At 38.2% G+C, this 14,045-nt stretch overlaps 1 protein-coding gene across 2 annotated transcripts in view; it reads left to right on the top strand.

Moving 5' to 3' along the window:
• The window catches only part of ETFA (electron transfer flavoprotein subunit alpha), a 78,208-nt gene that overhangs the window by 21,889 nt on the left and 42,274 nt on the right, over positions 1 to 14,045 (top strand). For both annotated transcript variants that reach the window (XM_047074738.1, XM_047074739.1), the window contains exons 5-9: positions 3,269 to 3,368; positions 5,370 to 5,480; positions 6,357 to 6,458; positions 6,801 to 6,869; positions 11,656 to 11,738. In XM_047074738.1, the coding sequence (XP_046930694.1) occupies positions 3,269 to 3,368; positions 5,370 to 5,480; positions 6,357 to 6,458; positions 6,801 to 6,869; positions 11,656 to 11,738 (465 nt within the window). The remainder of the gene's footprint in view (positions 1 to 3,268; positions 3,369 to 5,369; positions 5,481 to 6,356; positions 6,459 to 6,800; positions 6,870 to 11,655; positions 11,739 to 14,045) is intronic.

Raw genomic sequence — 14,045 nt, 5'->3', positions numbered from 1 at the left:
GATGTTAAAAAAAAAAGAATGGGTTTCCTCTGTGGTAGGTTGCCCTTTCTCTGGAAAAGATTAAGTCAGGATTGACATCTCACCACTGTTACAGATGAGCATTGAAGTAAAAGATCTTTGTGGACCATTCTATCTGAGGATTTTGATTTGGTACTAGATGATTTAAACAGATTTCATGAGTCTTGAGTTTCTGTGTTGACGGTTCATCTAAAATATTATTAAACCAAAAAAAGGGCATTCGTTGCATCTAATTAGCTAGATTTTAATAGTCTGAGCTTAATTGTGGTGTTGCGACATATGAGAGTTTTGAGAACAAGGGTCACATAATAGTAGCTGGTGCTGTATAGCCTCTGAATGGGTTTGGAATGAAAAAGAGTCCATTAGATGAAGCTGAGCAGTCTGCTCTGTAATAGTCCTTTACCAACTGTGGTTTGAGATTGCATACTTCATACTGGTATGCTAGAATTTAAAAATCTGTCATCCTTTTGTACATGAAAAAACACTGACAGTTGTTTCATCTCTTCCCCTGAAATCATGTGGTCAAGCCTGTTTGGACAGTGTAGAGATAGATCTGTTTACATCTACCCTGTCAGGACATTTAAATGAAAGATCAGATCTGGAGAAACATAAAGCCTTTAAGCACCATGATAAATTTTGTTTCAAGATGTGCTAAATAAAACAGGGATAAGAAGGTACAAAAGGTATTAAAATGCAAGCAATTTAGAAAGTTTAAAACTGTAAAAAGAGATACAGTCTGCACAGCCTAACATTTGTAATAGAATTTGCTCAACCAGATAACAGTATTCCAATAGTATTTCCTGAACAGTTAAAGGTGATTTCTTTTTTTTTTTTAATTTTTTTTTAATTTATTTTTGAGACAGAGAGAGACAGAGCGTGAGCAGGGGAGGGGCAGAGAGAGAGGGAGACACAGAATCCGAAGCAGGCTCCAGGCTCCGAGGTGTCAGCACAGAGCCTGACGCGGGGCTTGAACTCACGAACCGTGAGATCATGACCTGAGCCGAAGTCGGCCGCTTAACCGACTGAGCCACCCAGGTGCCCCAAGAAGGTGATTTCAAGAAGAGTTACTTACTGAAGCAGGCTTTAAATATTGTCAAACTTGATTTATTTTAAAAGTAGGCATCTTCTAAACTTATTTACCAAGTTAGAAGTATATTTAATGGCATTTTAATTGTTTTCCCAAATGCTTCATTTTCTAAGAGATCTTAATTTTTCTAATTGTGGTTTTATAAACTGTGGTACTTTTCAGTGGCTCTTCTGTCATGGTTGAAGGAGAACTGCTATGTAATGAAGGTAAAAATAAACTGAAAGTTAGAAAATCTTTCCTGTTGGGAGATATGACAGGAGGAAAATTGACTTAGGCTGTCAACCCTTGTTAGCATCAATATATATAGAACTGCTTGCTTATCAGATGTAGGGTAGGGACCCAAGAGGAATAGAAGACACAAAACCTCTACCCTGGGGGTGCTTCTGAGTTTAGTCGTGAATCATTATAGTATGTATATTAAAATTATTTTAAAACTAACCACATGTTAGTGCCAATTAAGTAGTGTAATTTTACATGCAAGTGGGTAATCCCAGGAGAATTCTTAGAGAACAAAGACGGTTTGGAGATGGAATTGAGAGAAAGTTGAATACTGTTATAGTGAGAGTTTGCCTCCTGGAGATGGTTTCATGTACCAAGTTCAGGAGATGCCCTGGAATAAGCTCTGTGTAGAAAGCAGTGTAGAATTCAGCTATTTGTGTGATAAAAGCAGCGCTTCACTTTTTTCATTACACTTAGATGATGTTATCATCTAAGAAAACCTTTGAGTCTAGAAAGTATGGACATTCAGTCTTCACAAACTAACTCTGTTTTAGAGCCCTAGAGTCATAGAATTTTAGACTAGAAGCTAGGAATTACCTTCCTGTTATTTGTGAGGTGACGTAACTGAGACTTTGGGGAAATCGCGGCTTTCCCAGTGATCCCTGCTAGTGAGGGCAAAGTTATCACACATATCTATTCCAGAGATGTTCTGTGCATATACAAGGAAAAGAATATACATTACTTTTGTTGCTTCTGTACATATTATACAGCTGTGCTTCACCTTTCTCATATGGTTACATAGGATTCCATTATACGGATGAGCTATAATTTATAAACCTATCCCTTATTGATGGGTATTTAGGTGAGTTTTGATCTTTTTTATTGCAATATTGATTTTTAAAAAGGTGAAAATGTCTGCTTTGATAATTTTTCTTTCATATACATTAAATATATACATGTCTAATCTTTTTCAGTATTTGAGAATTTTATTACTCCTCTAAATATTTTTCTATCTTATCTAAATTAAGTAATCCACAAGGGTCACACTTTGTGAGTAATGTTCATTAAAGTGAATATCATATCTTACAATTCAACTTACTGAGTTAAGGTGGTTTATTACTGTAAAACTCATAAAACTCTTAATGTAGTTAGAGTAATGGTAGACTCTTACTTAATCTTTTTTTTAATATGAAATTTATTGTCAAATTGGTTTCCATACAACACCCAGTGCTCATCCCAACAGGTGCCCTCCTCAATGCCCATCACCCACTTGCCCCTCCCTCCGACCCCTCCATCAACCCTCAGTTTATTCTCAGTTTTTAAGTCTCTTATGGTTTGGCTCCCTCCCTCTCTAACTTTTTTTTTCTCTTCCCCTTCCCCATGGTCTTCTGTTAAGTTTCTCAGGATCCACATAAGAGTGAAAACATATGGTATCTGTCTTTCTCTGTATGACTTATTTCACTTAGCATAACACTCTCCAGTTCCATCCACATTGCTACAAAAGGCCATATTTCATTCTTTCTCATTGCCAAGTAGTATTCCATTGTGTATATAAACTACAATTTCTTTATCCATTCATCAGTTGATGGACATTTAGGCTCTTTCCATAATTTGGCTATTGTTGAAAGTGCTGCTGTAAACATTGGGGCACAAGTGCCCCTATGCATCTGCACTCCTGTATCCCTTGGATAAATTCCTAGCAGTGCTATTCCTGGGTCACAGGCTAGATCTATTTTCAATTTTTTGAGGAAGACTCTTACTTAATCATAAAGACTATCCAAAAAGTTGTACTTGAAGTTGTAGTATGTCTAAAGATGCATATGAAATATAAAATACTTGAATTAAAACTTCTACAGAATATGCATTTAGAGAATGTTATTGTTGATAGTTGATAGCCATCCATAACTATGTATGTGTGTAATTTACTGCTTATTTTGCTTTTAGAACCTTTTGCCCAGAATAGCAGCCAAACTTGATGTTGCTCCAATTTCTGATATCATTGCAATCAAATCACCTGACACATTTGTGAGAACTATTTATGCAGGTGAGTACCCAAGGAAAATAATTAATCAACATAATAACTTTTGGTGAATTTTAAAAGCAGAAATTAATTTGAAGATAGGATTTTATTTATTTATTTATTTATTTATTTATTTGATTTTTTAAAAATATAATTTATTGTTCAATTGGTTTCCATACAACACCCAGTGCTCATCCCAACAAGTGCCCTCGTCAGTGCCCATCACCCACTTGCCCCCTCCCCTACCCCCCATCAACTCTCAGTTTGTTATCTGTATTTAAGAGTCTTTTATGGTTTGCTTCCCTCCCTCTCTGTTTGTAACTTTTTTCCCCCTTCCCCTCCCCCATGGTCTTCTGTTAAGTTTCTCAAGATCCGCATATGAGTGAAAACGTACGGTATCTGTCTTTCTCTGACTGACTTACTTCACTTAGCATAATACCCTCCAGTTCCATCCATGTTGCTGCAAATGGCCATATTTCATTCTTTCTCACTGTCAAGTAGTAGTCCATTGTATATATAAACCACGTCTTCTTTATCCATTCATCAGTTGATGGACATTTAGGTTCTTACCATACTTTGGCTATTGTTGAAAGTGCTGCTATAAACATTGGGGTACATGTGCCCCTATGCATCAGCACTCTTGTATCCCTTGGGTAAATTCCCAGCAGTGTTATTGCTGCGTCATAGGGTAGTTCTATTTTTAATTTTTTAAGGAACTTCCACACTGTTTTCCAGAATGGTTGCACCAGTTTGCATTCCCACCAAGAGTGCAGGAGGGTTCCTGTTTCTCCACATCCTCTCCAGCATGAAGATAGGATTTAAAACAAGCCATACCTTTGCTTTAAATGGACCATCTTAAAGGTTTCTGAGAAAAACCTTAATCTTAGAATTGATACTAGACCATGACATTTCATTCTGTTTGATAGATCCAGAGCACTTTTCTTTCCTGCCTGGTTATTCAGTTTACAGAGTGACGAGATTTTTCCAATCATCAATAAAGATTAGATTCACTGTTCAGTACATTTTGTAAGTGGCACCTGGAGAAGCAAAACTTTTCCATTTAAAAAAAAATAGTATTCTTAATCTTTGCTGCTTCTATTCCATTTCTATCTGCATTAAGAAATTCATTTCAGGGGCGCCTGGGTGGCGCAGTCGGTTAGGCGTCCGACTTCAGCCAGGTCACGATCTCGCGGTCTGTGAGTTCGAGCCCCGCGTCGGGCTCTGGGCGGATGGCTCAGAGCCTGGAGCCTGTTTCCAATTCTGTGTCTCCCTCTCTCTCTGCCCCTCCCCCGTTCATGCTCTGTCTCTCTCTGTCGCAAAAATAAATAAACGTTGAAAAAAAAAAAAAAGAAATTCATTTCAGTGTCTCTTTCGTTGATTGATCTCCTAAGCACTCTGGTCTCTAGTGGGGCTAGAGAAAGCAATGAACTCTTTGTTCTTTCTGATTGAAGTTCTGTGTTTCAATTTAATGGTCAGTTCTCAAATTAGATCTTTCGTCTTTAGTAGTTTGAGGGGAAATATTGGTCAAGTTTAGGTCACTCTTACGTGATTGCTAATCCATAAGAAATGTCTTAAATTCTTTTAAAATCCTGGCATATCACACCTCTTGTTCTTTAATACCCTATCATATTTTCATTTGTTTTCCTCTCTTAGCGTGCATAGTGGCTTCAGTCTTAAGTTGTTGCAGCTAATGTTGTTGAGTTACGGATTGTTTTTGGAGAAGGAAGCTTTTGTTTATATTTCTTTTAGGAAGACCATGCCTTATTAGGGTGGCTGCCTAGTCTATTCCAGTTCCTTACTTCCAGGCAGGTCAGAACTTGTCCTTCTTTTAAAAACATCCAAGGTTATACAAATATCCACTGATCAGTTTTTTCAGTGTTATGATCCTTTTCCCTGCACTTAGTAGAGGTAGAAAACAATTGGTCCACAGTTATTTCTTCCCTGTTTTCATGAAGTAAATTCTTAACCTCTAAGGAATACATGTCTTTCATGAGTGTTTTTTTAAAAATAAATTGTGTATTTCAGGAAATGCTTTATGTACAGTGAAGTGTGATGAAAAAGTGAAGGTGTTTTCTGTCCGAGGAACATCTTTTGAAGCTGCAGCAACAAGTGGAGGTAGTGCCAGTTCAGAAAAGGGTGAGTGTTCATTTGAAGTTTGTATTTGTTTTGTTTCTTGTTTTTCTTTTAGTTCATGGATTAGAGTAAGAGATGGCCTCTGGTTAGATTTCTAATACACAGTGTCTGAGAGCTCAGTCTAAGTAATATTCCCAAGCTTATACAAAAGTAACGTGCCTTTTTCATATCATTTTTGGTACTAGTATAGTTGTTTTTGTAGATCAGAGGGGTGAGAGAAAAGGTCCATTAAGATTAATCTGTTATGTTGATGTTAGGATTTTTTACTTTTCTCTCCATTTCCTATTATAGTACTTGAGACGTTCAGTGTAATGGAAGGATGTAATTAAAAGTAAATGTTTAGGGGCGCTTGGGTGGCTCAGTCAGTTAGGCTTCCAACTTCAGCTCAGGTCATGATCTCACGGTTCATGGGTTCGAGCCCCGTGTTGGGCTTTGTGCTGACAGCTCAGAGGCTGGAGCCCACTTCAGATTCTCTGTCTCTCTCTCTCTATGCTCCTCCCCTGTACACTCTGTGTCTCTGCCTCAAAAATAAATAAACATTAAAAAAAAATTAAAAAAAAAGTAAATGTTTAGAGGGTGTTACTCTTTACTGTATACAGTATCTTATTTGAACCCCATAAAGAGAGGGTCATTCCAGTTCTGTAGTAGACTCAGCGAAGTAAACGACTTTTCAAAAGTTGTGTAGCTGATAAGGTAAAAGCTAGAACCCAGTCCCTTTAATTCTTTCCAAAAATCCCAGAGAATGAAATGAACACAAAAAATTCACAGTAACTAACAAACTTCAATTTCATGGAATTAATTCTTTGTTTATCTTAAAAATTACTATTATTGAACTTTAACTCGTGGTCATTGTTTTGTTATCTGTATCAATATATACAGCATCAAGTACTTCCCCAGTAGGGATATCAGAATGGCTTGACCAGAAATTAACAAAAAGTGATCGACCAGAGCTAACTGGGGCCAGAGTAGTGATATCTGGTGGTAAGTAGATTATTGTAATTTATTAATTTTAAAAGATACTTTGATTTTAAAATACTTTGATTTTATTAGTATTCATTTTAGAGGAGCATAGGGTTTGTTTTTTTTTTTTCCAAATGTAACAAGTTGGTAAGTTGCAAGTATTATTCCCATTTTAGCAATTAAAATGAAATCATGAGCTTGATAACCCACTTTGGGCTCTTTATTGCACATCTGTATCTCTGGCACCAGGGGGAGCATGGCACAAGTCATCTCTGTAGCTGTATAGAATGGAGTTTGTGTATTCTTTATGGAATGGAGTTTAGGTTTAGTTAAATTGTTTTTCCCCCATCTGTTTTCAACAAGGCCGGGGTTTGAAGAATGGAGAGAACTTTAAGTTGTTGTATGATTTGGCAGATCAACTACATGCTGCAGGTAAGGTTATTTTCTTTGGTAGAAAAATATTCTTTTTTTGTTGGATATATTTTTTCCTTATTATTTCATTTATACAGAGGTCATTCAAGGCTGCAAATTATTTTGCTTTCTCTGGTTTTGACTTTCCTCTCTGAAATGGTTTTTCTTAGTCTCCAAGTAGCATTCATTGTGGAGATGGTATCCTTATGCTTTTTAATTATTTATGTCACACTCTTATATTTGCCAAATCTTTGTATTTTTTCTATTAAAAATTTTTTTTTTTAATGTCAGCTTTAGTGTCTACTTCTGATTCAGGAATGTCCTTGTTTTTCTCTTTATTGGTAGTCTAATATAAACCTCTCCTAAAAATAGAAGTTAACATTATCTAAAAATTGTAGTTAACCAGGGGCGCCTGGGTGGCTCAGTCGGTTGAGAGTCCGAATTTGGCTCAGGTCATGATCTCGCAGTTTGTGGGTTTAGGTGCCACATCAGGCTCTGTGCTAACAGCATGGAGCCTGGAGCCTGCTTCAGATTCTGTGTTTCCCCTCTCTCTATCCCTCCCCTGCTCTCACTCTGTTTCTCTCTCTTTCTCAAAAATAAACATCTAAAAAAGAATTGTAGTTAACCATTTATAGAAAAGCTAGTACGTATTAAAAATGTACTGATCAGAGTGGAATGTCTTTTGAAAAGTCAGAAAATTGACAATATTTTAGTTTTTAATTATAGAACTATTACATGAATATATTCTTTTTTATAAAAAGTCTCCATTCTGTCTTTCCTTATTTAAGGGTTTTGTGTATAACTTTCTAGGTTTTCCCTATGCTTTTCTATGAGTATATATTTATGTATGTACTCACAGAAACCGTAATGGCTTTGTCTGAATAAAGGCATGATATTGACCCTTTATGATCAGATGGTGTTATTTGAGGGTGTTTCATTCACTTATTCTTTAATTGAAGAAATATTTATTGAGTGTCTGCCATATGTCAGGCATGATTTTAGGAGCTAGGGAAATAACAGTGAGTAAAATAAGCAAAGTTATGTTTGTATTGGGTGAGACTGGACTTTGTATTAGGTTCCTGTGGCTGCTGTAACAAATTGCTGTAAACTTGGTGGCTTAAAACAACAGAAAATTGTGCTCTCACAGTTCTAGAGGCCAGAAGTGTGAAGTGTGTTGAAATCATGGTGTTGGCAGGACCACACTCTGGGAGTAATCTGTTCATTTCTGTGTCTAGAGGTTTCCCTGACATTTCTAGGCATGTGGCTGCATCACTCCAATCTCTGCCTCAGTCTTTATATCACCTTCTCCTCTGTGTATCTGTCTCATATCTCCTTCTGTATCTCTCTAATGAGGGATACAAGTGAAGACATTTAGAGACCACCTAGATAATTCAGGGTAGGCACCCTCTCCTAAGATCCTTAACTTTATATCATATCTGCTGCCATGTTTGTTAATACTCACAGATTCTGGGGATTAGAAAGTGAATATATGTTTGGAGGGGCTGTTTTTCTGCCTACCACAGACACTAAACAAAATAAATTAGTAAATACTATATTAAATTAAGGGTAGTAAACGCTATGAAAAGGATGAGGAGGAGGAGTTTGGAGAGGGAGGGTTTCAGTTTTAAATAAGGTGGTCAGAGGAAGCCTTAAGAAGGAGACATCTGAACAAAGGTTTGATGGATGTGAGGAAGCAAGCCATGAGATCTGAAAGAGAGAGTGTTTCAGGTAGAGGGACCAGTAAAGTAACAAAGGGCCTGACTAAGGCAGAAGCATGTCTGGTCTGTGTGATGAATAGTAGGGAGGCCAGTGTGGCTGGAATGGGAAGTGCAAAAAGGAAGAGTAGTTAAGAGACAAGATTGGGGGTAATAGATCAGACCATGCCTTTGTAAAGAGATTGTTTTTCTCTGGATGAAATGGGAAACCATTGAAAGATTTGAGAAGAGTCACATGATCTGTTTTGAGTCACATCTAGCTACAGTTTTGAGCACAGAGTATAGGGAAATAAGTGCATTAACAGGGAGATCAATTAGGCTGTTTCAATCAGGTGAGAGACATGTGTGGTTTGGATAAGGTTAGTAGCAATGGATGTGGGGAGAAATAGTTTTGGGATATATAGTTGAAGGTAAAGAACCACTGGGATTTCCTGACAGATTGGATATATATTATGAGAGAGAGGTTTTTTTTTAATTTTTTGTTTACATTTATTTATTTTTGAGAGACAGTGAGACAAAGTAAGAGTGGGGGAGGGACAGAGAGAGACGGAGACACAGAATCTGAAGCAGGCTCCAGGTTCCGAGCTGTCAGCACAGAGCCTGATGCAGGGCTTGAACTCACAAACTGTGAGATCATGACCTCAGCTAAAGTCAGATGCCCAATCAACTATGCCACCCAGGAGCCCTGAGTACAGACAGCTCTTTAGAGAAATTTTGCTGTATAGGAGAACAGCAAAATGAACATTATTTGCGGGGGGGGGGGGGAATGGGGCCAACAAGGGTGTTATAAAGAGGGGACAAATAATAGCATGCTTCTGTGCTGATGGGAATGCTCCAGTTGAGAGGGAAAAATTAATCATATAGCAGAGGGAGGGGAGAGTTGCTGCAGTGATGTCCTTAAGTAGGCCACAAAAAATATTGGTCACAGCTTCAAGTTTATGGGTGTATGTTAGTTGGAGCATGTGAAAGTTTGCTTGTGATTATTTCAGTTTTTTCAGTGAAATAAGAAGCAAGCTCATCAGCTGAGAGTGATGATGTTAAAGAGTATTGGAAGTTTAATGAGAGAAGGAAAACTATGAAATTATAGTTTAGGAAAGAGTGAGAGAATTAAGGCCTATTTATTTAAAGTAAAAGCCAGTTAGCACAGCTTGGTGTTGGTGTTTGTCTCCAGTTATGCTGAACTACAGGGGGACAGGTATGGAAAAGGTAAGGGAGGTTGTTTAATCAATTAACCAGAGATGGAGCTTTTTCCAGTTGGGTGTGATGATTTAAGAGGAAGGCAAGGAAATTGCAGGCGTATGCAACTAAGTGATTAGAGTCATTGATCGTAGAATTTAAGCTAGGGTAAAGAAGAGCAAACACAGTGGGAGAGAGGGACAGTGAATAGAAATGTAGATCCCAGTGAGGTCAGAGGATTGTTGGAGTTGGGTATGAAGTGAGTCAGCTGGAAAGAGTAGGTCACAGAGAGACATTGGAAATTGTCAGGGGATTGGTAATTGAAAGCTTGGGGGATATGACCATGGGTGTGGCTGAGGACAGAGATGACTGCAGGAGAGTTGTTTAAGGAACCAAGAAGCCAGGTATTAAAATCTTCGAGAATTAAGACTAGTGTTGGAGAAAGTGACAATGACCCAGAAGCTAAAAATCATTGAGAAATGAAGGAGATTGACCTAGTGGTTGATAGATGACACAGCAATACGTGGGTGATTATGATGACATGAGATTCAAAGCTGAAGCCTTTTAAGGAGGAAGGAGGGAAAACTTTCTGAGGGTGTCAATGAGGTGCCCGCCTATAGGCCCAGTGGTATGAAGTTGGTGGCAGATAACTCTGCCGGAGAGGATTGCAGGGGAATCATTGTCCTCAGGGAGCATCTAGACAAATAGGAAGATGGGTGAAGATTAGGACGTATTTAGGGCATTATGGAGATTAGTGTGTGGATTATGAAGGATAACCTTTGAGTCTGGGGCTTGTTGTAGTGACCGATGCAAGTAAAGGGCAGAATGTGATCAGTCATCACTGATCTAGGTAGTGTTGTTGAGACTGAGCATTAGGAGGTAGTGAAGAGTACTATTTGTGACTTCCTCTTGTCCTCTGTAGATGAAGATGAAGAGGATCGGAGGGTCATTCAACCCCTACTGTGAGAGGGGTGACCTTATTCCCAAGTACAGGGCTCCTTATTGACTCCTGATGAAGGAGGATAGAAGGCTAGTTAACTTCTCATTTTTTTTTTAGATAGCAGATATTGGTTAAAACTTATCTTGTGTTATACATAACTTGTCTTTTTCTGATCATAGGAAATAATGATATAGTACCTTTGTTCAAAAGTTGTGAAGTTGTCAGGGTGCCTGGGTGGCTTGGTAGGTTGGGCGTCAGACTTCGGCTCAGGTCATGATCTTGCGGTTCACGAGTTCGAGCACCGCATCGGGCTCTGTGCTGACAGCTCAGAGCCTGGAGCCTGCTTCGGATTCTGTGCCTCTCCCTCTCTCTCTGCCCCTCTCCCGCTCGTGCTCTGTCTCTGTCTCTCTCTCGAAAATGGATAAACATTAAAAAAAAAATTTTAAAGAAAAGGAAAAGTTGTGAAGTTATTGAGGCATTTGGGTGGCTCAGTTGGTTATGTGTCTGACAGCACGGAGCCTGCTTGGGATTCTCCCTCCTCCCCTCCCCAACTTGTGTGTGCACATGCTCACTCTCTCTCAAAAAATAAATAAACTTTAAAAATCTTTAAAAAAAAATTGAACTTATTGCATAAAGGACCATTATATAATGGCATGCCAAACAGATTATAATGTATGTTTTATGAATGCCTGAATGTCTTTTTGATAAAGCAAGCAGAGGACTTCAGCCAAATTTAAAATCTTAAATCCTTGGGTATAAGTAGAAGGCATTTCTTGAAGTTTTGTGTGTAAAATGCACTAGCACTTCATTTTAGAATTTTTGACCAGTGACAGGAGGATTTTTTTTTAAACAAGGCCTTTATAAAATAAAATTCTGATTGTACTTGTCGGTGTCTTTCTAATACACTTATTAGTGAATATCCCAACCAGTGGAATAAGAGCTTAAAAAAGTGACAAATATGTTTTTCCCCATTTAGTTGGTGCTTCTCGTGCTGCTGTTGATGCTGGCTTTGTTCCCAATGATATGCAAGTTGGACAGACGGGAAAAATAGTAGCACCAGTAAGTATTGCAATAAAATATGCCATCCAAAATTCTATGGAGATAAAAAGTGTGTGTATGTGTATGTGTTTATGTTTGTCCACTTTATATGTATGTATAATTTACTGAATAACTATGTCAGTGATTTATGTTCTGTTCAGTGTATCTAGGCAGTTAGCCATTACCATGGTGAACGTGTCCTCCTCACAAGGTCTGTGGATTTCTTGGTCTCAGTAATGTGCTTTGCAGTTCTTAAATCCAGCATTGTCTTTCAGATATTTTCTTAAGTTTTTATTCAAATTCCAGTGTCTTTCATGGGGTACCTGAGTAGCTCAGTCAGTTAAGTGTCCAACTCTTGGTTTCACCTTAGGTCATGATCTCATGGTTTGTGAGTTCGAGCCCCACCTCTGTCATTATTGTATACATTGACCCACATTTGGCCAGTGAGAGCCTTTTTGAGATGGTGGCTCCTGTGTCTTTTTTGACCTGTTCCCATCATTCTTTGAGCCCTTTCTTACTTTCTAACAGAACAATATGTTCCAGGCTCATTTTGTACTTTTCCTATCCCAGCCTGGAATTTGTCTTTTCTCCAAAGAGTCTTGGTGCCCTTTAGTGAAGAATAGTATTTTGTAGGCAACATCTGGATGCTAGTTGCATTCATTGCTATTGGGATGTTGTTATTCCCAAGACCTCTCAGTGAAAAAATCTGGGGAATGTATATAACTGTGTGTATGTGTAGGCAAACACACATTCATAATTACATACAGTACACATTTACATCTGTATTTCTGAATCAGTCTCTATATATTGAAAAGTGTAAGGGCAACTGGGTGGCTCAGTCAGTTAAGCATTGATTTTGACTCTTGATTTTGGCTCAGGTCATGATCTCATGGTTTGTGAGTTCAAGCCCCACATTGGGCTGTGTGCTGACAGTGTGGAGGCTGCTTGCGATTCTCTCTCTCCCTCTCTCTCTGCCCCTCCCCTGCTCACTTGGGAGCTCTGTCTCTCTCAAAATGAATTAAAAAAAAGAAAACTGTAGTTCACTTTGATACTGCCAATTCCAGTTCTCTCCCTTTATCTTTTGTAATGCCCTTACCCCACTGTAAAAAACCTGGACCCTCCCAATATCCTACCCTGCACAGATGCCCTCCTTGCCCTGCTCAGGCTCTGACACTCTGCACTGAACAGTCCTTCTGTATAGATACTCTTCCCACTTTGCTTGGACTCTGACACCCCTTTCTGGATCATTTCTTCCCAAAGTGCAGTTTTACATTCCTGCCAACAATGTATTTGGGTTCCAGTTGCTCTTCATTTTTACCTACCAACATTTGGTGTTTTAGTTGTTCAAGTGCATGTGCAGTGGTACCTTATTGTGGTTTTAATTTGCATTTGCCTGATATCTAATCATGATGAACATTGTTGTGTTTTGGGGATTCACATGTCTTCCTTAAGAAGTGTCCATTTAACTCTTTGGCCCTTTTTTATTGAATTGCTTGTCTTTTGTTACTGAGATGTTGATATTATATATATTTATATCTATAGTTATATTATGTAATTGTATAACCTTCTTGTCAGATATATTTTGCAAATATTTTCTCCCAAAGTGTGGCTTGCCTGTTTATTTTCTTAATGGTATCAAGTTGAGGAACTTCCCTACTATTCCCAATTTGTTGAGAGTTGTTACCATGAATGGTGGTTGAATTTTGTCAAACGTTTTTCTACACTTACTGAAATGATCATGTTTTTTCCTACTTTATTTTGTTAATATGATGAGTTACATTTTTGATTTTTGAAAGTTAAATCTGAAAGTTAAATCACTTTGAATTATAGTGATAAACCCTATTTGATCATGATAGGTTATCTTTTTAAAAAAATTTTTTTTAATGTTTATTTTATGAGAGAGAGAGAGAGAGAGAGAGAATGAATGTGCACGAGCTGGGGAGGGGCAGAGAGAGAGGGAGACACAGAATCCAAAGCAGGCTCCAGGCTCCGAGCTGTCAGCACAGAGCCCAATGCGGGTCTCGAACCCACAAACAGTGAGATCATCACCTGAGCTGAAGTCAGACGCTCAACTGACTGAGCCACCCAGGTGCCCTGTGATAGGTTATCTTTTTAATATATTGCTGGTTTTGATTGACCAGTATTTTGTTGAGGATTTTGGGGTCTGTCTTGATCAAAATAATCTGCAACTTTCTTTTTTAAAAATACTTGTCTAAAAAAAATGAAAATACTTGTCTAATTTTGGTATCATCGTGATGCTGGCTTCATAAAATGAGTTGAAAGATGTTCCCTCCTGCTCTATTTCCTGAATGAGTTTGTGTAAGATTG

This window comes from Lynx rufus, unplaced genomic scaffold, assembly GCF_022079265.1.
Source record: "Lynx rufus isolate CCGP_SWC_20201006 ecotype Redwood Valley unplaced genomic scaffold, mLynRuf1.p SCAF_13, whole genome shotgun sequence".
Lineage (NCBI taxonomy): Eukaryota > Metazoa > Chordata > Mammalia > Carnivora > Felidae > Lynx > Lynx rufus.
The sequence above is the reverse complement of the archived record's forward strand: the minus strand, read 5'-3'. Positions and strand labels throughout refer to the sequence as shown.